Genomic DNA, 21,681 nt, shown 5'->3' on the forward strand with positions numbered 1-21,681 from the left:
GTTTAACGTTTGGGTTTGTCCATATTTGACCCAAAATTGGGTTGAAACAACCCAGCATTTTTTAGAGTGTACTCCAGTCTTCAGTGTCACATGATCCTTCATAAATCATTCTAAAATGCTGATTTGGTGCTCAAAAATAATTTCTTATTATCAATGCTGAAAACAATATATTTATGAAATAAATAGAATGGAATAATGTACAAGTCTTTACAGCCACTATTTATCAATGTACTGCATCCTTGAATAAAAGTGTTCATTTCTTTAACTGACCCCACACAGGTAGCCCACTGTAGATGGTCTCAAATCAACAAAGATTGATCTCAAATTTTGACCCACATATATCACTAAGAAGCCCCTAAAATAGTCTGCCTCTTCTATCAAGATCAGCATAATGACTATATCAAAGCTGCACACGAATCAAGATGTGTGTGGATGTATCCGCATTCTAATGGGTCAATCACAATGTCCTCCGACTAGAGAGAGGAACTATTACTGGACCTTTGAAATTCACAGAGTACTTATTGCTTGAGTACATACTGTACCTCATAAATCACAAATAACTCAATATTTCACTCATCTCTCACTTCACTACAAACTCTGTCCCCTGCTTCTCAAGCTGTGTCTCTATAAATACACAAAGTTCATTAGCGGAAGGAGAGAGTAGCGAGCGATAAAAGGGTGAGAAGTGTTAAAGATGAAACAGACCAAAATTTACACTTACATTAAACTTGAATTTTTACGATCAAACCAGAGACTGGAAGAGGGAGGAGAAGATCAGGAGTGAAGGTAAGAGGTAAGGAGATAAATATTGCGCAAAAGTATTACAAAGTTTGGTAACAATTAACAATAAGGTTGAACTTTTTTAATGGAAAGCATTTAATAATATTCTTAAGCATTTCTTAAAGGAGAACTCCGGTCAATTTTAACATTGAGCTTAATTTTTAGTAAATTTGGAGTGCTGTCAATACAGAGAACAACGACAAAAATCGATGTTGCCTACACCGTGTTATCCTATTTTTAAAATTTGCACCCTATTGACTTGAATGGGGCAAGTTTTAAACCTGCTTTTAGCCTCTTAACATCTTTGATGTGTCATTACAAGTGCCCAGCCATGTTAAGTGATTCCTTCAGAGTGAACACGAGTGAATCTGACTGCAGTAGATGTGAAAGATATTAATAAAAATGATGTTATATCAGCCAGCGCACATACCTGTATTTAGTTCCTGTTTTCGGTCGAAGTCCAAAGTAGTCGATTGTCGAGTTCACGCGCGTGATCATAGTAACTAAACCTATGCGCGTGAACTCGACAATCGACTACTTTGGACTTCGACCGAAAACAAGAACTAAATACAGGTCTGTGCGCTGGCTGATATAACATCATTTTTATTCATATCTTTCACATCTACTGCAGTCAGATTCACTCGCGTTCACTCTGAAGGAATCACTCAACATGGCTGGGCACTTGTAATGACACATCAAGGATGATAAGACTAAGAACTGGTTAAGTTTAAAACTTGCCCCATTCAAGTCAATAGGGTGTACATTTTAAAAAGAGGATAACACAGTGTAGGCAACACCGATTTTTGTCGTTGTTCTCTGTATTGACAGCACTCCAAATTTACAAAAAATTGAGCTCAATGTTAAAATTGACCGGAGTTCTCCTTTAATCGCTGTCATGTTATTTCTACAATTTACTAATACATCAAAATCAAACATCGTATTTGTTAATATTATCTTGTATAAATTATAAAAAATAAATTTTAAATGCACAGACTTTGATAGACGCACAGACACACATAAACATATCTGAAATCTCCCAATAAATTTCAAAGGGCAACATTCCAATATGAATATGGTAAAGTGTACCGATAAATTTTAGCAGTAAAAACATGTAAAACAAAATTATTCAGTTATTGCCACTGAATAGAAATGTTCTATTTTCATTCAGCCATGATTTATTTGAGCAAAAGTGTCTACAAACATTCATGTTACAAGTGAGCGGTATTAAGCTGGTCATGTGATCCTAAAATGGCGGCCGACCACATAAGGCGACCCCTTCCATGTAAAATAAAGGCACCTTTATTATGCTACTGATGAGTGAAAGAATTGAGGCTCTTTGGACTTGGTCCAGTAAACAACTATACCATTGAATAATCTAATAACCACATAACAAAGTGCAAAAAAAAACAGTCAGAACCAAGGGTTGGGTCGAGGTTCAGCTGGTTAGCATAGCCCCCTGGTGGTTGATAGTGTAACTATGTGGACACAGAACATCTTTCTCTGCAGATAGTAATTTAAAAGTAGCTTTTCGATTAATACATATTTTTAGCAAGCAGCATATTTAATGTAAATATTTCATTATGTTATTTTAGACATTTTACCAGTGCCAGAGGGCTCTTATTTTCCATTTGCTACATTTGACGTGAAAATAGTTGTTAAGTTAAGGATTTGAGGTTGTGCATATTTAACATTCAGCGTTGTCATGACGCCAAAAATGGCATATTCCAAATGATGTAATTTCTCCCGATGGTACAGAACTCAGGCTCACCTTAGCAACTGCATAGCAACACCCTGGCAACCACAGCACACCAGCATCAGTTACAAGCACCACTCATATTTTCTTTATAAATGTAATTTTGAGCTAAATTAAGTCTCATTACATTTTATTTAGTTAAATAGGCAAATACGCACTTTCTAAGATTGGTAACCCTCACAATCTCTAGGTCTCAGTTTGTTCTACAGCTTGTGAAGAACAAAATGAGTTTTTAATAGAGCTCTTTCCCGAGCCATTGTGAGCCTTAAAACACCATCAGAGGCAAACTCTCTCAGGCCTTACTCCATTGTAGTAAGGATTGAATTAGCAAGGCAGCTTTCCATTTAACGTCACATTAAATCTCCACACACACACACACTAGAGCCGCTGTCTACATTAGAGAGTGAATAACCGGGGCTCTCTGCGTTCAGCTCACAGGGGAGGTAATGGAGCATGAGGTACGGGGGACGGACAGAGAATGAGGGAGCATGAAACACTGCACTTTATGATGTCTGCTAACGGCTCTCTGCTATGAGAGTAAGTGGACCTGAGTCTCCGTTTTTATAATATGCTCTTCATTCAGTTAAACACCATGAGCGAAATATGACCCACGTCTCCGGTGAGTTATGGATTTGAAAAGGGTCATTAGCCAGGGCAGAACTCATCCTCGAAGATTCACAAAGAGAGGGATCAAAATGTTAGAGACAAATAGAAAATAAAAAAGGCTTCTATTTGGAATTTTTAAAAAATATAATATACAACTTTTTTTTATAAAACTATTTATTTCTAGGACTAGATTTTAAACCCAGCTTTTAGACCCAGAGTGGCCTGAGACTTTTGCACCCCACTGAAAGTATCCTGAACATAAATGAGACCAGTGTTGGGGTTACCCTAAAAAAAGTAACTAATTGCGTCATAAGTTACTTTTTATGGAAAGTAATGTGTTACGTTATGTTTGCGTGGTTTTTTTAATGACAAAAAAACAACATCTTAACTGTGCTGCCATTCTGGATAGCAGAAGAATAAGATGCAGGAGAAGAAAGTTCAACACTTTTATTTCAGCAATAAAAACAAAAAGAAACACAATTGTGATGTTTATTTAAAGTGCCCCTATTATGTTTTTTTGAATAGTGTGTAACATAGCTCTAAGTGTATGAAAACATCCTGCAAAGTTATAAATCTGAAAGTGCTCCGTATATAAAGTTAATGTCTTTCAAAAGTAAGAGTCGACTCTGAGTCAATGAAATTAATAGTTTTTCAAACGAGTCATAAGCCGTTTCGTTGCGACGTCAAGACGAAACATTAGCATATTGCCCGCCCACTTATTGCGCGCGCAGACACCAGGGAAAGCTTGAACCTCTAACACTTCAGCTGATTCCTGTGGATGCTGGACAGCATCATCTCGAGAAGACGCTGTGCTCTACAATGTGAAGCTAAAGCCAGTTTTTTTTGTCCACTGCCCAAGGACGAGCATGTGAAGAATTAGTGGTTGAAATTCATATTTACCACGATACCACAGCAGTATAATCCTAAACTTTTGCTGTGTTCCCTTTATTTTACTGACGACTGCTTCTCAAATCTCGGAGTTCAATGTAGGATTCACAAACCGCTTGCTCTTGAAAGATGGTGTTCAAAATACTTAGTTTTATATTGTGTAGGTCTCCTGCTAACTGGTTAACTCACATTATTACTGTCTAACTGAAATACTTCTGCTAATCAGTTGTGGGCCACTATTACCTAAAACTGTGTCTATTAATGCAGAGTGTCTGTCGTTCTCACTACTTTGGGGAAAGATTAAGCATAGAGCAAGATTTGTTTTACCAATGTTTATGTTACATCAGTCATTCACGTTAGAGCTCGGCTAATGGATGCACTGTTATTGATACAGTTTCCACCGTAAATGTTCACCGTAATAAATTCGAAAAATACTGTAATAATGTAAATAAATAAGTTCAAGTAAAATAATCGGTTTGTTGATGGACATGCACTTGTTAATGCTGATGGGGAAGAATTACAGTTGCAACATCTCATAATGCACCACAAACTGAGTAGAGCATCGATAAACGTCCTGCTCGAGTCGTCCTTGCGATGGAGGTTTTTATTGAATAACTATTTCTTCCAATGTTTCATCATCGGACTTGCGTCGTATTGATAGGCTATGGTAAAATCGACGTCATTGTTCGTTACTGTGTTTAGATTACGGTGTGGGAAGCCTCAGGACACGCAGACCTGACGTTGGTATAGCAATGGCCGTTTTTGTTTTCGACACGCGTGCTGTACGCAGTCGACCAATCACAACAGACTGAGCTGTCTGGCCAATGAGAGCAGAGTAGCTCGCGGAAAGGAGGGATTTAGAGAGATTGATTGATCTGGTCGTTTGAGAATCATTGACAATCTGGTGATGTGCAAATGTATTTTATGAGAAAATTAAACAGTTTTTTGACCTTTGATGCATGTAAACCTATAGGAGACTCCAAAACAACATTAGAACACTTTAAAATAGCATAACAGGGGCACTTTAAAGAAATATTTGCTAGTAAGTTTGGTTGAATTGGATCATCAAAGGTCAGCAGCAAAGACATTGGTGAGATTAAAGTGAAATTAGATACATAGAGTGTATTTGTGCTATTTAACATTTAATTATTGCAGGTTTGTGTAATATTCAGAGTTTGCATTTCACTGTTTTTATTTACTAATTGTATACAAGTGAGATGAATAAATGCATTCACATTTAGTCTAGATCTACACTAACCATCATGATTACACAGCAAACACAACACCTCTGCACTCCCGGTTTCTCTCAAAATAGGGACAAAAAAATGTATCAGTCAAAAAATAAGCAAAAAAAACTTGTTATATATTTGAAAAAGTAACTCAGATATTTTGTTTTCAATTTCAAAGTAATGCATTACTTCAGTGTACCAGTTTTTACATCACCATGTCAAGAGTGCTTGAAACTGCAGCACTGCAAATGATCAAGCTGATGTTCTGAGAAACATTGTTCAAAGCACACACACAAAACATACTGTAAATGAAAAACGGGTCGCAGGTCTGTTCCAAGTTCCAACAGGGTCACATAAAGCAGGGAAAAAAACAAAATGTAAGTTAATAATCTATAATTTAATGCAGATTTGGATAACTATTTATCTATATCTTGTGTGATTATTTTGGGGACATTTTTGTTCACTGTAGTATGATAATGAATTATGGTACTCTGCACTTGATGTCCAATATAACTAAACCACAATCACTTGAAAACCTTAAATAAAGTGCATTCATTTCAGAGAGTCAAGCTCTGGGCAATTTCTTTCCCCTCATGGAGATGTATTACTTTAATATTCTGTGAAGCATAATTTATAGGCAAAAGCTCAAGTGTGGTCATTCACAGGTAAGGTCCTTGTTCAACTTGGGACCACTTGGTCTGTTTCACTTCAGCAGTGCCACATTTATGCGTTTCTCACATACACACATTTGTGATGACTCACAGCGATAAAGCAAAACACTCACGCTCTTACAACTTAAAGCACAGCAGTGACAGCACACAGTAATGAATGCGGAATGAAAGAAATGTCATCTAAAGACACAGGCCACTTCCCATTGGCTTTGCCAAACACAGCCATTTTTCTTGTTAATGTAGCATGTCGAATTTGTAACGCGACGGCGTGAAAATGAAAGGTTGCATGTCTCACTTGGTTGGCAATATGTATTTGATACCAGCAGTAAATCACTGCCCTGTGCAGAAACACATGTTAATGGAAGCCACTAAATTGGAATAGAATTTGTTTAGGGAAGGGAGGGAAAAAGACGAGTGGCTGAGAGAGCAAGAAAAACTAAGCCATCTGTTTTATGTCACTAGAAAATGAGACGATTTAAAAGGAAAAAGAGATGTGTAAGGGTAAGCTAATTTTCCGTTTTGAATCACTTAGAAAGCTCTTTAAAAGAACAGGATGGCCCAATTGATTAAAACAGGGGTTTTCAATCTTTACAGAGCCAGTGATTCCAAGCCAAACTCTCAGGCAAACAAGAGAGAGGGAGGCCTAATACAGTATTCCAATATTAATGTGATATTTTGAATCCCAATATTAACTAACTTTACAATGACTCATTTCAATGTTATTCTTAAAAGCCTATCAATTATTATAAATATTAATTCATTATTATAATGTAATTTAATCATTTCTAATTTATATTTTATATATTTTTATATGTATGTTCTATAACTGGTAATGTCAGTGAACAACAATTTTTAGTACCCAAAATAATGTAATATTCTGTGAATGCCCCCTTGCCTAAATTAATGACACCTATTTGGTAAAACAATGATAATGCAGCCCCTTACCTTTTCTCTCCGCCTCTGAAACAGCAGCATAATGACTGTTCCATCTTTTCTGAGAGGGGAAAAATGGGTCCAAATTTCAAAAAATGACTTTGAAGTCAAAGTGGAAGATAGTGGGGTTCATTATAGAGTATTTTTGTGCCATCTTTTGTTGAAACAGTCCAAATGAAATGTGTACAGTGGTGTACATCTCACCAACATTTACTGCACACAAACTTTACCTTGTGCTGATGCTTTTACTGGGGCTAATAGAATGTCTGGTATGTGTCGTCCAAAATTTTAGTCATTGGTGTACATCAAAGCTGCTCTCCCTGCAACTGAAAAATAAAAAACATCAGAATCACAGACTATACATATGCGATGAATGAAATGTCACCCCTTATGCACAGCTGTAGCTTGGAGAAATTACGTGAGCAAAGGATAGATATATTAATGTATTTGTAATGCTAATGAGGAGTTCAATTGGTATTTTGGAGGTGGACACATTCTAAAATCTGGTGCAGGTTCTCCCTAGACAATATGACATGAATAACTAGTTCTCAAGAAGCTGGCTTACATTTGGGAAGTTAATGGAGACAAGCTGAAACTAAAGGAAAGTGAAAGAAACAAAAATTCCATGTCAATAGGCAACAACTTTAATGACAAAGCATTTACACAATGAGGGCATTACTGAACAAATACCAGCAAAGGGAAGTTAACGGATGTTGGTACTTCCGTAAAATGAGAGCGCAGGGCATTGCAGGTGATACGTCATTCTTTCTGCTTTTAGATCTGTATGTTTGTACAAAATCATGGTGTCTTCAGGTGCTAAAACATATTTATATGAAAATATAGATTTGTATACATGAACACGAAGTTGCTTTATCAGACAAATATGTATGTATATGAAAAACAGGTACTCGTATATCAGAATATGACATGGTTTATGAAAAAATGTTGAATACTGAATGAGTATTGAGTATCTGAAAACACATCAGAATATCACTAAGCGAATGAATATGGAATAAAGATGAATATTCTCCATCTTGAGTCATTAGACATTGTGACACTGCATCTAAGGCCTCGTGTGGATGGTGAACGAAGAGCGCTACTGTTGCAATCCAGTATATTATTCCGGTTGAAGAGTTGTCAGCAGTGGCCTTGGCAAACACATGAGCTCAACATCTCTCTCTCACATTCTATTATATGGTTACTCCATAATTTACAGTCACAACTGACACTAAACTGGATAGTGCTTAAACTAAGCAACATAATAGGAAAACAGTCGCTCCGCTATATTGAGAGTCAAGGCCAGAACGAAATGAAACTTCATACAGTAAAAGTCAAACCAATCCCATGAGGAAACCAGGAAAACAAGATATCCTGTCACTTCACCTCAATAAAATGAGGTATGAATGTTTTAGGGGGAAGGGGAGGGGTTAAAATCACCCCATTAACTTGTAGCTATTGGAATGAAGTTTTTTTTTTGTCTGAAACTTACACTGCTTTCCCTTAAACCAGTGTTTCCTGGGGACCCACATACCAGCATATTTTTAGATTTAAAAAAAAATGGACTCAATTTACCAGCTTCAACTCACCAGCTTCTTTGTGTGTTAAATAGGGAGACATCTAAAACATTTTGGGAGGTTCATCCCAAACATCTCAACTGGAGTTGAGAGACACAGCCTTAAACTACAGTCAAAATGTTTAAGCATTTCAGTGTATCTTTAAGCATGTCAAATAGATCACACATCACTTATGACAAAGAGCAATTCTGATAGGGGAGAGTAGGTATAAATGTAACACTCAATAAATGCTCAATGTATTCACCATTGCCATGGAAGGTCTGTGCAAGAGCAAAACATATCATAATAATAATAATAATAATAATAATAATGGACAGTTTTATTAACAACCACAGATATTTAAGTTAAAAGTCCAGTTTAAATGTTTTATATAATTTTGAGTTTTAGGGTCAGTTTTATTTACAATCAAATCATATATCATATGAATAATTTATAATTTCCTTAAATTTCCTTAAGGCTTGTGTCTAGAATAAGTTGATGACAAAATAGCTGATGAAAACAACTGAACTAATCTATTAAAATCTGTTAAAATTAAAACATGCACGCGCGCACGCACGCACACGCACACACACACAACCAAATTACAATTACAATGAATTCAATGTGCTCTGCTCTCCCCTACTTTTACAGTCGCTTTAACTAAACACCTTTGAAACAAACAAAAATATAATATATCAAATGAAAAGGCTGAACTCTGTGCAAAAGGGGAATCAGATATTGTGACAGAACCCATGACATGTCTAAACATACTAAACCCTATCATTTTTATTCATATGGACATATGAAACACTCAAATGGCCCCATGACTCTTCTGTGTCGATTTTGTGAAAATGTAGGCAACAGCCTTCTTGCAGTGTCCACAAGAAATTTTAATCATTTTATTTACATCCTATCTCATATTACACTTACAAATAAATATTGCATTCTTACAATCTACATTTCAGTTCTACCACTGTTCATCTGTGAGCGTATTTTCACCTGAGCTTTCAAAGAGAAGGTTTCCACATCTGTCCTTCCCTACAACTCTTCAGTAATATAAACAACAAGGATTCAAGGAGCCGGGTAAATGCTGGGGTTAGTGAGGCAGAAATAGAAAGTTGCTTTAAAACCTATAGGACATGTAAAAACCATGGGGAGGTGCTCCGGCCATGTAAAAAGGGGGCAAATGATGTACATTTCGCCTCAATAAAAAGAGAAACATTCATACATTTACCATACTGGAGAGTAATAGACCATATCTACTCTGTATATTTTTCTATCACAGCAATCATATGGTTTTATAACACACAACTCAATTTTGTGGGCTTGGATTTCTACACAGTCCGTCCCATGTTCATCATCACATCTTCAAACTGTCAGGTTGTACTTCTGGATCCGTTGCTGTATGGACAGTCAGATGGGCCAACCTCAGATTAGCTGAGGGCCACTATGCACTTTCTGTGTTATTCTTATTGTGCAAATGAACAACCTCCCGATGGGGCTCAAAAGAAGTCCTCAGTCCTTTTTTTTCCACATTCACTTGATCAAATGGACAGTGCATGAGGAGTCTTTATTCTCATGTTGCTTTTCATCATCGATGTCTTGTTCCTAGAGGAGAGATGGAGAGGGAGGACTGTGGTGTTTTGGTGTTTTTCACCGACTCCTTAAACAGTGTGTGTGCAGATACAGCTGGTACAGATTCCAGCCAGGGGGAATCTCACATGTCCACGACCACGTCTCGGAATTCACACAGGAGGGACAGACAGTACAAAATAAGCGTTAAAAAACAAACACACACCTGGATCTGGGGCAGGCTGGGTGCTTTGAGGGCCTGTTTTGGTCTAGATACATACTAATCTGGAAAAAGCCTGGGATTATCTCGAAAAATAAGAATATCTCAAAATCTGTTGTATCTGTCCACAATCCTATGATTTGAATCTAAACAAAAAAAAAACTAAATTACATTAGCGATAACAACCCACGTTCATTCACTTTCATGGACTGTGATTTTCTGTACAGCTGTCAAGTTTGTTTCCTTTCTTTTTCTCGCTGGTCTTGTTTGGGCTTGTTTATTTAGGGTGTCGGTAACTGGCATTCTGTCCCTGCGCAAACCAATTGGCAGCTGCTCTCTCTGTGCCACCTGGACCGATCGTAGGAGCCAGTGTGAACGTGCCAGTCTCTCCTCACCCGTTTCCCCTTTCTGTGAATTTCCTACTTAACTCGACACTCCCGATGGATTTCATTCCTTCCTACTCCCTCCTTGCATCCACTTTCGATTCTTTAATAATTCCTCCCTCTTCTCCTCTCTCCCTGCTTTCCCCCCACAGTGCAAAGGCATTTCTGGTGATTTTTTGTGTGTCCGCCCTCTCGCTTTCCCTTTCATTCATTCTCTTCCCAGCTTCTACAGATTGTCTTGCAGTCTCTCCATGTAGCTTCTAAGCTCGGCCGACTGTCCCAGGTCTATGTCTTGACAGACCCACTTGATGTCGTCTTCATTCCCAATAAGGATGGAGTTGGTGTATGGCCCACCTTCGTCTGGTAGTACGGTGGCAAAGGAAGTAAACTTGACCCTTTTGCGCTTGGCAGCGCTAGGAGAGTTGTTAAGGGGTTCGATTTTTCCGCTGGGGTCATTTCCCGAACAGGACCTTGGATCGGAGTGTACATGGGGGATGCTGCGGCCATGCGAAGATCCGCTTTTCTGAATGGCGCTCCCATTGAGGAGGTACTTGCTCTCCTCGCACCCCTCGTTGCGATCTATTGCAGTCGTGCACTCGTCGTTGTGTGCCAGTGGCCCGTGGTCGCCGTGATGATCCATCAGGTCTGCTTCGTTGCCGAGCCACACCCAATCATGGGCGTGGTTCATGTTGCCCTGCTCCAGAACAGGAAGCTGTTTGTGGCGGTAGCGAAAAGCAAAACTGACACAGTTGATAAGAAAGACAAGGATAGCAAGGCAAAAGACTCCGAGCAGGGCGTACATGCCGATTTCTAGGTCTGACAGACCTCTTGGAGCCTGGGTCAAGTCGCTCTCTGCCCCGCCAGGTATGTCAACCTGCACTGGGTAACTGGTATAGTCCACAGGGTTGTTGTTTTGTCCCCCACCTTGCTTGTTGCCCCCGGAACGACTAGTTAGCGTAGTCTTTGGGGTCGTGCTGACTTTCTTCAGGACTGACTCTTCCCGTTCTACCGCAGTGTTCGTGTATTTCCAGCCATCTCCTCCGCTCGTTTTATCCTGTTCTAGTATCTTTTGTCTCTGTTCATTTGTGCTGTTGTCCAGACCGTTCTCCTCTTGGGTTCCACTCCTCTGCTCCAGGTCGTTCTGTCCGAACTTCACCTGTACGCTTCCTATGCCCATTGCCAAAATGCTCTTCCTCTTGGATTTCTGGCAGATTTCTGAGATCATCATCTCTACGCGCAGCAGCGCCCCTTGGCCCTCACCTTCTGCCACTACCACAGGCCAGCGCTGGGATTGGTCCTGAGAGGTGGAGACCACGCTCTCATCCAGTGAGGTGATGGTTAGAGTAAAGTCTTTGGGGTCATAGATCTCAAGAGGGGTCACAGAGCCATCACTGTACTGAATCCATGCACTGATGATGGCCTCCTATAATAAAACAGAGAGGTAGTGAGAAATAGAAGCATGGTTTAAAGGATAAGTTTGCCAAAAATGATAAATTCCGACATTATTTACAAATTATAAGAGAATTGCTCGCTCTTTATTGAATGATTCATGTTTTCATTGAATTGGTTGATCCCGTTCGAAGAACAAAGTCTATAAAGTGCATGAGTTATATGGACCACTTTTATGATACTTTTACAGAGTGTTGCATCTTTTTTAAAGCCACTTTTCAAGCCATTCATGGTAACTGCATGGAATATGTTGACTGAATTTTCATTTTGGGTGAACTATCCCTTTAACAACAAAACCAAATGACTTACTGTAAATGTTAGAAATATTCTTATTTATATAGGTACTGCATCCTTGGAGAGTGAAGTTGTATATACTGTATACCATTTAATTGTGAAAATTAGGGTTTCTCCACTGAATGTGAATCAAAGCACAAACTGCCTGTTATTGGAATTGACATCCAATAGCCATGCTATCAAGATTTCTCTTAATAAATATATATATTTTTTTTTTTAAATGTCCATGATAAATGCAGGAGCATTACAAGTTAAGATTTACATTTAAAATGCTCAGTCAATCATATATCAAATAAAAAAGAGGAGGCAATTAAGTTGGAGTGCTAAAAACAATAAACATCCTCTTCACTTGACTGTGAGGTGAAAGTGCATGCCCAACAGGAAGTCCTGCAGTAAAAAGACTACATTACGAGTACAGAATGGAGCTGCATGCCATTTTTTGGTTACAGCATCAAATTCAAGGTGGCATATCATCTTCTCGACTAACTCCCCGCTGAAACAAATGATGTTTCACATCTTTCCTCACCATCAACTACAGGGAAACACAACTCAACAGTATTATGAGGCTGAAAAGAGTTGCTTTAAAGGGATAGTTCTGTCATGAAAATGTTGTCATGGTTTACTCACCCATGTTGTTCTAAACCTGTATGACTTTATTTGTGCTTGTAGAACATTCATACCTTTTATGCTTTCAATGTATGGGAAAAAAAAGCATGTTTATTATTATAAGTCATACAGTTCAGAATGACATGAAAGTGTGTAAACAATGACACCATTTTCATGTTTGAGTGAAGTTTTCAAGTCAAGTTTTTCAAAAGCGCACAAAAACATCTGTAGCAGAACTTGCGAACTTTGCTAATTAATTTTAGCTCATCTAAACATGTAGACATATATAATTTAAGAAATATCAAGTACTATGCAAGGAAGGAGAGAGGTAATTATAGGATTTGTATTATAATTATATAGGCTGTAGAGTGTGTGGATTTAATCACAAACGCTTGAGAGAGTGAAACGCAAACTGCAGATCAACTACGCTAGTGTCAGAAATAGTGTACAAGAACAACCTCCAGATATGTGGCCACCTTGATTTTGGCAGCTTCTTCAAATGAGACAAAAAGCGTTTTTCTTAATATCCGTAATTGCTAACAACTCCAAATGAGACTCTTGCAGTGTTTTCCCACCCACTCTCATTCACTCATAGTTAACCTTGGGCCTTGTGCGTGGGAAAACGCTGGCACAAGCCAGGGAATGCGTTTCGGTTTTTAGCAGAGCCGCTATTTTAAATACTTTAATCAGATGATTACAAACAGCACACGTGGAAGTAGAATATTAGAGCTTTTCACTTCTCAGTTACAACAAGGCCTGCCAAAATGAACACCAGTGCCTCAATTGAGGGGCCATGGGTTAATAGAGCAAACAGAGGCTATTCTGCAGAATGTCTTTGCATACTGGATTATTTCTGCAATGGTATCTGTACTGTTGGCAGGGCAAACTGTGGACGGCTGATATGTGTGCTTTACAATGACTCGTTTAAAATGTTGCATGGTCTGGAAAGTATGCAAGAAGCAGTCTGCTTTTTAAAAAAAGTTGTTCCTTTACCTGACTTTTTATTGAACATTTTAGTCTCTACATTTTGCCTCCAATATCTCTCACGCTCTCCTTAGCCACATACCCTTAAAAAAAAGCTCAACCAGGTAGCATGAATGAAAATTTATTTTGAAGTGTCACAATATTAGTGCCTATTTCTGATGTAGAGCTCTTTTGCTTGTGGATACTTTTGTTAATCAGCAGGTTTCCTTGCAGCTGATTAAGCTTAAAAAATGTTTTCCAACAAATTCTTTCAAACTGCACTGCTCTTTTAAATTAACACACCAGCCTAAAAACTTTAGGCAATTGTCCTTCTCAGCTGCAATTCTAGTTTGTTCTCCAAGCCTCATGTTGTCCCTGGTGTAAAATAAATATGCTAATGTATTTGAAATACATATATTTTATGCTAAGTATACTACAAATACATTTATATTTATGTACTTAATATTAATAAATACCCTTAAATTGTACTTTTAGTATACTAAATTGGTATAACTCATTTTGTACTTTGTACTTTAGTTATAGAAATAGTGCTGTGGTCCAACTAAAGATATACTTAAGCATATTTGAATGTGCTAAAGTGGAACTATTGCAAGTATACTTTAGGTACACTTTTAAATGTCTTGAATTTAAAGACTGATATTACACAGAGATCATTCTATCCCTACTAAGAGACATTTTAGGCTTAATATTGAGAAATGTGCATAGCGCAATAAAGAAGAACTCCAAATGAAGTTAAATAAATTATAATATTTATTTCAGTAAGTGTCAAGCGACATGTCAGTAAATATGTTAAAGGCTTTGTAGTATACTTAGTATGAAATAAATGTATTTTAAATACATTTCATATAGGTTTTTTTTCACTAGGGGTAGTTCTGCAGTGTTCCAGTAATTCTCACTGAAGTCAAGTTCTTGAACATTCAAGCTAATTCACAGTAACCTCAAAGTTCTAAAACGTTTAGATACATTCAGATATAGCTTCAGTTTTTGGTTCTATCTAACTTAATTTTAAACGTAAGATTGCGGCCTCTGCCGTTTGTAACTTGAATGTGTGAGGCTTGTCAGCCGCTTGGCTATTTTAGCTGTACAAAAACAGTCTGTTATTCTGCTTGATGTTGCAAACTAGTATTTTTGTCATATTATTTGAATATTATCATAATCATAAAAAAAACGAATTTGTTGCAAAAATAATTGTACTGCTTACTTGACTTTCTTCTAGTTATTTAACTATAGCAGCTAATGAATCGAAGGGTTAGCACATCCACAGGATATAGCTTACTTCCACAATGGAAAATCAGGTGGATAATGTTTTATCCAATTTTTAACTTTTTGTTCCACAACATTTAGAGTGAATTCACAGCCGCCACATTTTCTAGTTCAATAACATTACATCCAATTTACAATAGACTCAACTTCTAATTCTATAAAGTTACAGCCCATTCACATTGCCTCAATTTCTAACTTTTAGATTGCTGCTGCCAATTCACAGTATTTTCAACTTTCATTTTTTAAATGTACAAGTCAATTCAATTCATTATAGCCTCTACAACTCTACACTGCAACCTTTAGTTCCAGAATACTCCAGCCAATTTATAATAGTCTACGACAGCCATAACTTCCACTTTTAGAATTTTATAGCTAATATAAATATTTTTCCCATTCGATTCAAAGTAGTTTATGGTTGTAAAATGAATTATTCTGGTGGTCACTTCTCGTGGCTCTCACCTGTTTGGGAGTGTGCAACAGGTCCTGAGCAGTGGTTGTGATGTAGAAGGCTCTGTTGTTGGTGGAGCTGGGCTGCAATGAGAGACTCAAAGAGCCCACCAGCTGAACTCCCAGATCAGTGATGGTCACTTTATCATCCTGCACTGTGATGGTCTTCTCAGCCAGAATGGAGTCAGACAAAGGAGATATTACCTGGGAATAAAACAATTATAAAAATGGAGGCACCAATGATCCAATCGTCACACAGTGCAGATAAAATGCATGTGTCAATCTGTGCTTACCTATGTATGTATGTATGTATGTATGTATGTATGTATGTATGTATGTATGTATGTATGCATGCATGTATGTATGTATGTATGCATGTATGTATGTATGTATGCATGTATGTATGTATGTATGTATGTATGTATGTATGTATGTATTTATGTATTTATGTATGTATCTATGTATGTATGTATGTATGTATGTATGTATGTATGTATGTATGCATGATAGATTTATCTATCTATCTATCTATCTATCTATCTATCTATCTATCTATCTATCTATCTATCTATCTATCTATCTATCTATCTATCTATCCCTTTGCATGCAATTTAATATAATTATTTGAAAACCCTTTCCTGTCCCAGTTTCCATTATATAATATGTCCTATCCTTACAAAAGTAAAGCAAAGACGAGGAGATACAAACTGACTCTTTGCAATTGCTTTACTATGACAGACAGGCAGTATGACAGGTGTACAAAGAGCTCTCAGAGTCAACGTGTCATCGTCGAGCATCATATTCTGTTAGCATGGACATAACTGACACCATGAGGATTCCCAAGCTGAGGGGAGGAAAGGAAAAAATAACAAAAATGGCAGGAAATCAAAGGGGTGGCGAAAGCGTAAACGATAGGGAGAGAGACAACATGAAAAAAGAACAGATAGAATTCTACTAAAAACTAAAAACATAACCCACTCAAAACTACATTCGAGGTCTTATATAACCATCACACATTTGGACCAACACGTGAAACATGATACATTGCAAATGGAGACTGACAGACATGAAAACACACATGGACAGAAAATTAACATAAACACACAGGGGCCTTTTAGCCAACAGAACACTTGACTCAGGATTGAGCATTCAACACAGCTGAGATTTTAACACCTGTAGGCAAACAAGCTTGTTATCACTCGCATGCAATTACATCTTTGCAATGAGGGGTGAATATATCCGGTGTGTTTGACAAGGGAAGTGTTACTATCTCTCAGGTTCTTTCTTTATTTGTCAACGGTGAATACTCTAAATAAAGTATGCCGACTTTCTTTAAAAACTGAGCCACTCAACAAGCAGATACAGTCAAACAAACTGACTATGAATAAATCAGGCATGGGTTTGATTCGCAGGGACCACATATATACTGTACTAATATGCCAAATATATAAATAGAGATGTAGATGCCTTGTATGTTAAACATAAATAGCATCAACAATGGAAGGATAGATAGATAGTTACCTGTATAGTGGTCATGCCCAGGTCTCTTCCCACCAGCACCCTTCCATCAATTAGTCGAGCAGTGCGTGTATCTTCCACTTTTAGAAAGTCCAGGACCATCTCTGTGATGTCAGCAGACCAATCTGAACCCAGCATGTGCACAAGCTCCCCACCAGGGTCAGCTGGCTCGGCCACGAAGTGTGTGAGAACACGTACCAGAGCATACTGATACTGCAGGGCACAGCCTCTACCCTTCCTCTCATCCTCCTCATCGTCCTCACTGTCCCGGGTCGGCCTGGGCAACACAGAAAGCAGATGTTTAGAAAACAGAATTACAATTGTATTGACTATGAAGTGGTGACATGAGTCTGGCTATGTAATGAAGCCCTGAAGTATAAAAGGTAGAAACATTATTATTGAACTGCCATTATGTATAATCATAACATTCAATAGACACAACACAAATGGGTTGACTTTCAGTTGGGTTGTTTAAGTTGAAATAATGATTAACTAGTAATGCCATTCTTAGAATAATAAAAAACAAAATAAATTCTCCTTGTGCTTCACGGTTTCCTTAAAAGGATAGTTCACGCATCATGCTTCACTTTCATGTTGTTCCAAACCAGTATGACTTACTTTCTTTCATGAAACTCCTTAAGCAGATTTTCCTTAAAGTGAAAGTGAACTGAGACAGGGGTTGTCAAAATTACCAAAATAGTACCCAAACTGCCTGTACATTCCAGCTCTGTGTGAGGTCATTTATTTACTTGTTCTCACATCTCATTTTTATTTTTGCATATTAAAACATGCCATTTAAAAAATAAACTCACTGTGTTTAAAAGATGCAGCTGGTTACCTGACTGATTAGAACTGAGGAAAATAATCTGATCTCCAGCAATTATCCAATTTTCTTTTCTTTTCTTTTTATTATTATTCCGTTCTTTCTGTTGGGTTTTGTTTTGTTTTCCTTGTCTTTATTTATTTCTCTCTTTGAAACTGTGATTACTTCAAATTTCAAGTTCACCAAGGGGGAAACATTGCATGGGGTGTAAGTTTGTGTGTGTGTGCGTGTGTGTGAGTGGGTGTGTGTATGTGTGTGTGCGCGTGCAGTGGTTTTGTTGTTACAGACAGATAGACAGAAATTGGCCAAATTGAAAAATGGGCCCAGCAGACAGACTGAAGGCCAACAAGCAGAATTGGGCTGTGAAAAAAGCAGACATATATCCACACACAAACAGACAGCAAATACCATGAAAATGAAAGGGATGGTGCAGGATTTCTGTGGCTAAAAACAGTGTGCCCATCTCCTCAGATGTCTGCTCACACACACATATATATAAATATACCTTTCACTGCCTCACACACACACGCACCTCTTGTTGGTGATGATGGGCACCCTCCATCCTTTGACTTGGCTGAGTTCGGCATCAGAGACGTCAATCTGGAGCGGTAACCGTGGCACCCAAACTGTGAGCTCTAATTGGCTGGTCAAATAGAGGTAGGTAAAGTTCACTTGAAGCGAGACACGCCCCCTCATCTCTTTCCCATTCACCAACACCTCATCACAACCAACAGATACCTGCAGTGCGAGAGAAACAGAAAAGAGAAGTAGTGATGGATCGAACAGTTGTGATTGTTTTGTTGATTTTGTAATGGCTGTGGCATTTGCTATATTTTCCTCCCATCACTATCCACAATTACACTTATCTGAAAAAAATGAAGAGCACCCTTTTCACATAATTACGGGAAAACTGGGAACTGTGTTAAACGGTGAGTCTGATTTTCTTTTCCCTTTTCTTCTTCTTTTTTATATGGACTTAATTTTTTTCTCATCTTTTCTATATATTTTGCCCTCTTTACTCTCTGTCATGATTAATGGTGGTCTGTATCCGCTGGACGTTTATAACACTTTGATGGGCTGTGTCTGTGTGACGTTGTCATGGTGAACAGAGCACTATCATTTCCCTACCGGTAAATCACACACACACACATGAGCTCAAGCAGCGTGAAGCAGTCACATCTCACTATTACAGCTCAGGGTCACCACGGGGGCATGATGAAATCTAAAATGAACGTGCATGTGTGTCATGTACGGCTCAAAATGCTAAAGCTTTTGTGGTCTGTCGAGTGATTTCATTTCATAAACATGTTCCTTAACATGCGTCCTGTTAATAATGATCACCTAACAGGGAAAATGAGAGAGAAAGAGAGCTGGAGAATAAGAACTTTTCACAGATATTCAGAGCAGACCACATTTGATTAATTTGACTAACTGAAAAAAAAAAATCATAATATATATATATATATATATATATATATATATATATTATTGTTTTATTTTAGTTAGTTTTCTACTTTTTGCAATACAATTTATTATTTAAGCAGTATTATTTTACATATGATTACGTGCCATTTACTGTGGTTATAAAGGTGAAACTCGAAAAAGATCATTTAGTTAATATTATTTATAAAAGTTAATTTATTATACAGCTTATGAAAACCCCAAATTCAAAATTAGAATATTGTGAAAAGGTTTCATAGCTGTAAGCCATAATCATCAGAATTATAACAAATAAAGGCTTGAAATATCTCACTTTGCATGTAATGAGTCTATATAATATATTAATTTCACCTTTTAAGTTGAATTACTGAAATAAATGTACTTCTGCACAATATTCAAAATTTTTGAGTTTCATCTGTATACCTGAAAACCTGATCTCGGATCTCGTCTGATAGCGCAATCACCTTTAAGTGTAAGCTAAACGAACCAATGAACATTGGCGTGTGAGATTTGCATCCCGCACCCCGTCCTGCAAAGCGGATATATGAATGGAGGCACGCTTGCATCGTACATTCAGCTTTTCGCTTCGAAGCCGAGCACTTTTGTTGTTCCGTTTCAATCAGCTGTTCGAGTGATTTACTACGAGTCAGGAAGCAGCTCTTCTTACCAGTGTTGGTATGACGGCGCTGCAGCGGTCGTTGCGATCTTCAAAGAGCATTTCCTTCTGTTTTAATAGCAGCCTAAAAGAGCTTTCCTTTCACACTGCAGACTGCACTAGGTTCTGCAAAATGTGCTGCGGCCATTTCCCCTGTGCGCTGCTTAATTTTCCCTAAAAGAGCAATCACGTCAGTCCGTCAAAGATGTCATTCCACCCGTGTGATTCTGGATTCAGTCATTTCCTATGCTCATTTGACAGCCACGATTACTGTCTCACACGCCTGAGCATAAGCATGCAGAGACTGCATTTGTGGGTGGCTCATGTTCTCACATGAGAGCATGACCACATCACGACGTTGTTTGTCTCGCCTTTCTCGTAAGGGGTTAAGCTGCTCAGCGTGTCGTGAGCCAGTGAGCTGCCGGGTTGCCATAACCCAGCGCGCCATGTGCGATGTGCGCAGATGTGCGATGCCATGGTCGAGTACCTCAAATGAGTCCCCTCTGCTATGCCCCAGTCTAGTTCCTCCTCCCGGGGAGGACTACTTCGGCGAATAGCCAGGGTGACCTGAGGATTACAGTGAGGGCTTTCCCGCCGAGGGCCATCTCCGGGGGCCTCCCAGTGCTCTAGCGCATCGCAAGCTGTGAAGCTCACAGATGGGATTGCCGGTCCTTTTAATGGGGGACCCAGCGTTTCATTCTGGGCTCCAGCAGAGGATCAGATGTCGATCGCTACATCGGAGAGAGGGCTGTTATGCTCTGGAAATAAAGATGATGCTGAGCTTCCCACTGTAATGAACAGGTTTCCAGGCATGCTGTTATCTACACGTATGCCTCCACAACCGGCTGGGGTGCCACGTACAACGGGCATGCAGTTTGAGGTGTTTGGACGGGACCCCAACTGCATTGGCACATCAACTGCCATGAGTTGCTAGCACTACGGCTTGTGTTGGGCCGCTTCAGATCGCGGCTGCTAGGGAAGCACGTACTGGTCAGAACAGACAGCATCAATGTTATCTTGATGACCGGCTACGCTTCCGGGAGAGTGGAGACTCCATCCCCAGGTGGTCCAGCTAATCTTGAGATGCTTCGGACCCGCACAGGTAGACCTGTTTGCCTCTCTGGACACGTCCCACTGACAGTTGTTTTAGTCCCTGACTGAGGGGACCCTCGGCATGGACATGCTGGCACACAGCTGGCCCCGGGGCCTATGCAGGTATGCGTTTCCCCCAGTGAGCCAACTTGCACAGACACTTTGCAAAGTCCTGAAGGAATGTGGAGTAGTTCTTGCTAGTTGAGGCTTACTGGCCCAAAGGGACCTGGTTCCTAGAACTCATGCTCCTCGTGGCAGCCACTCCCTGGCGCATTCCTCTGAGGAAGGATCTGCTTTCTCAGAGACGGGGAGCCCTATGGCACCCGAGTCCAGACCTCCACGTATAGTCTCTAGACGGAATATGGAGTACTTGGGTGATCTAACCCAGGCACTGGTAGACATCATTACTTCGGCAAAGAGCTGCCTCTACGAGGCGCGCTTACGCCCTGAAGTGGAACCTGTTCATTGAGTGGTTTCTTCTCACCGGGTAGACCCACGGAAATGCCTGATCAGAGCTGTGCT

The 21,681-nt window shown here is 38.9% G+C and overlaps 1 protein-coding gene across 5 annotated transcripts in view; it reads right to left on the reverse strand.

Moving 5' to 3' along the window:
* Window positions 1-7,171: 7,171 nt before the first annotated feature.
* The window catches only part of LOC306995958 (transmembrane protein 132C), a 220,140-nt gene continuing 205,630 nt past the window's right edge, over window positions 7,172-21,681 (reverse strand). For 4 of the 5 annotated variants that reach the window (XM_079607995.1, XM_079607994.1, XM_079607993.1 and 1 more), the window contains 4 exons: window positions 18,505-18,710; window positions 17,153-17,426; window positions 15,644-15,835; window positions 7,426-12,011 (listed from right to left, as the gene is read on the reverse strand). In XM_079607995.1, coding sequence (XP_079464121.1) covers window positions 10,815-12,011; window positions 15,644-15,835; window positions 17,153-17,426; window positions 18,505-18,710 — 1,869 coding nt within the window. In that variant the 3' untranslated portion in view covers window positions 7,426-10,814. Of the gene's footprint in view, window positions 7,187-7,425; window positions 12,012-15,643; window positions 15,836-17,152; window positions 17,427-18,504; window positions 18,711-21,681 lie in introns of those variants that run through there. The other variant, XM_079607992.1, reaches the window with a different exon arrangement.

The sequence above is a fragment of the Phoxinus phoxinus genome (genome assembly GCF_949152265.1).
Source record: "Phoxinus phoxinus genome assembly, chromosome: 3".
In the NCBI taxonomy this organism is placed as follows: domain Eukaryota; kingdom Metazoa; phylum Chordata; class Actinopteri; order Cypriniformes; family Leuciscidae; genus Phoxinus; species Phoxinus phoxinus.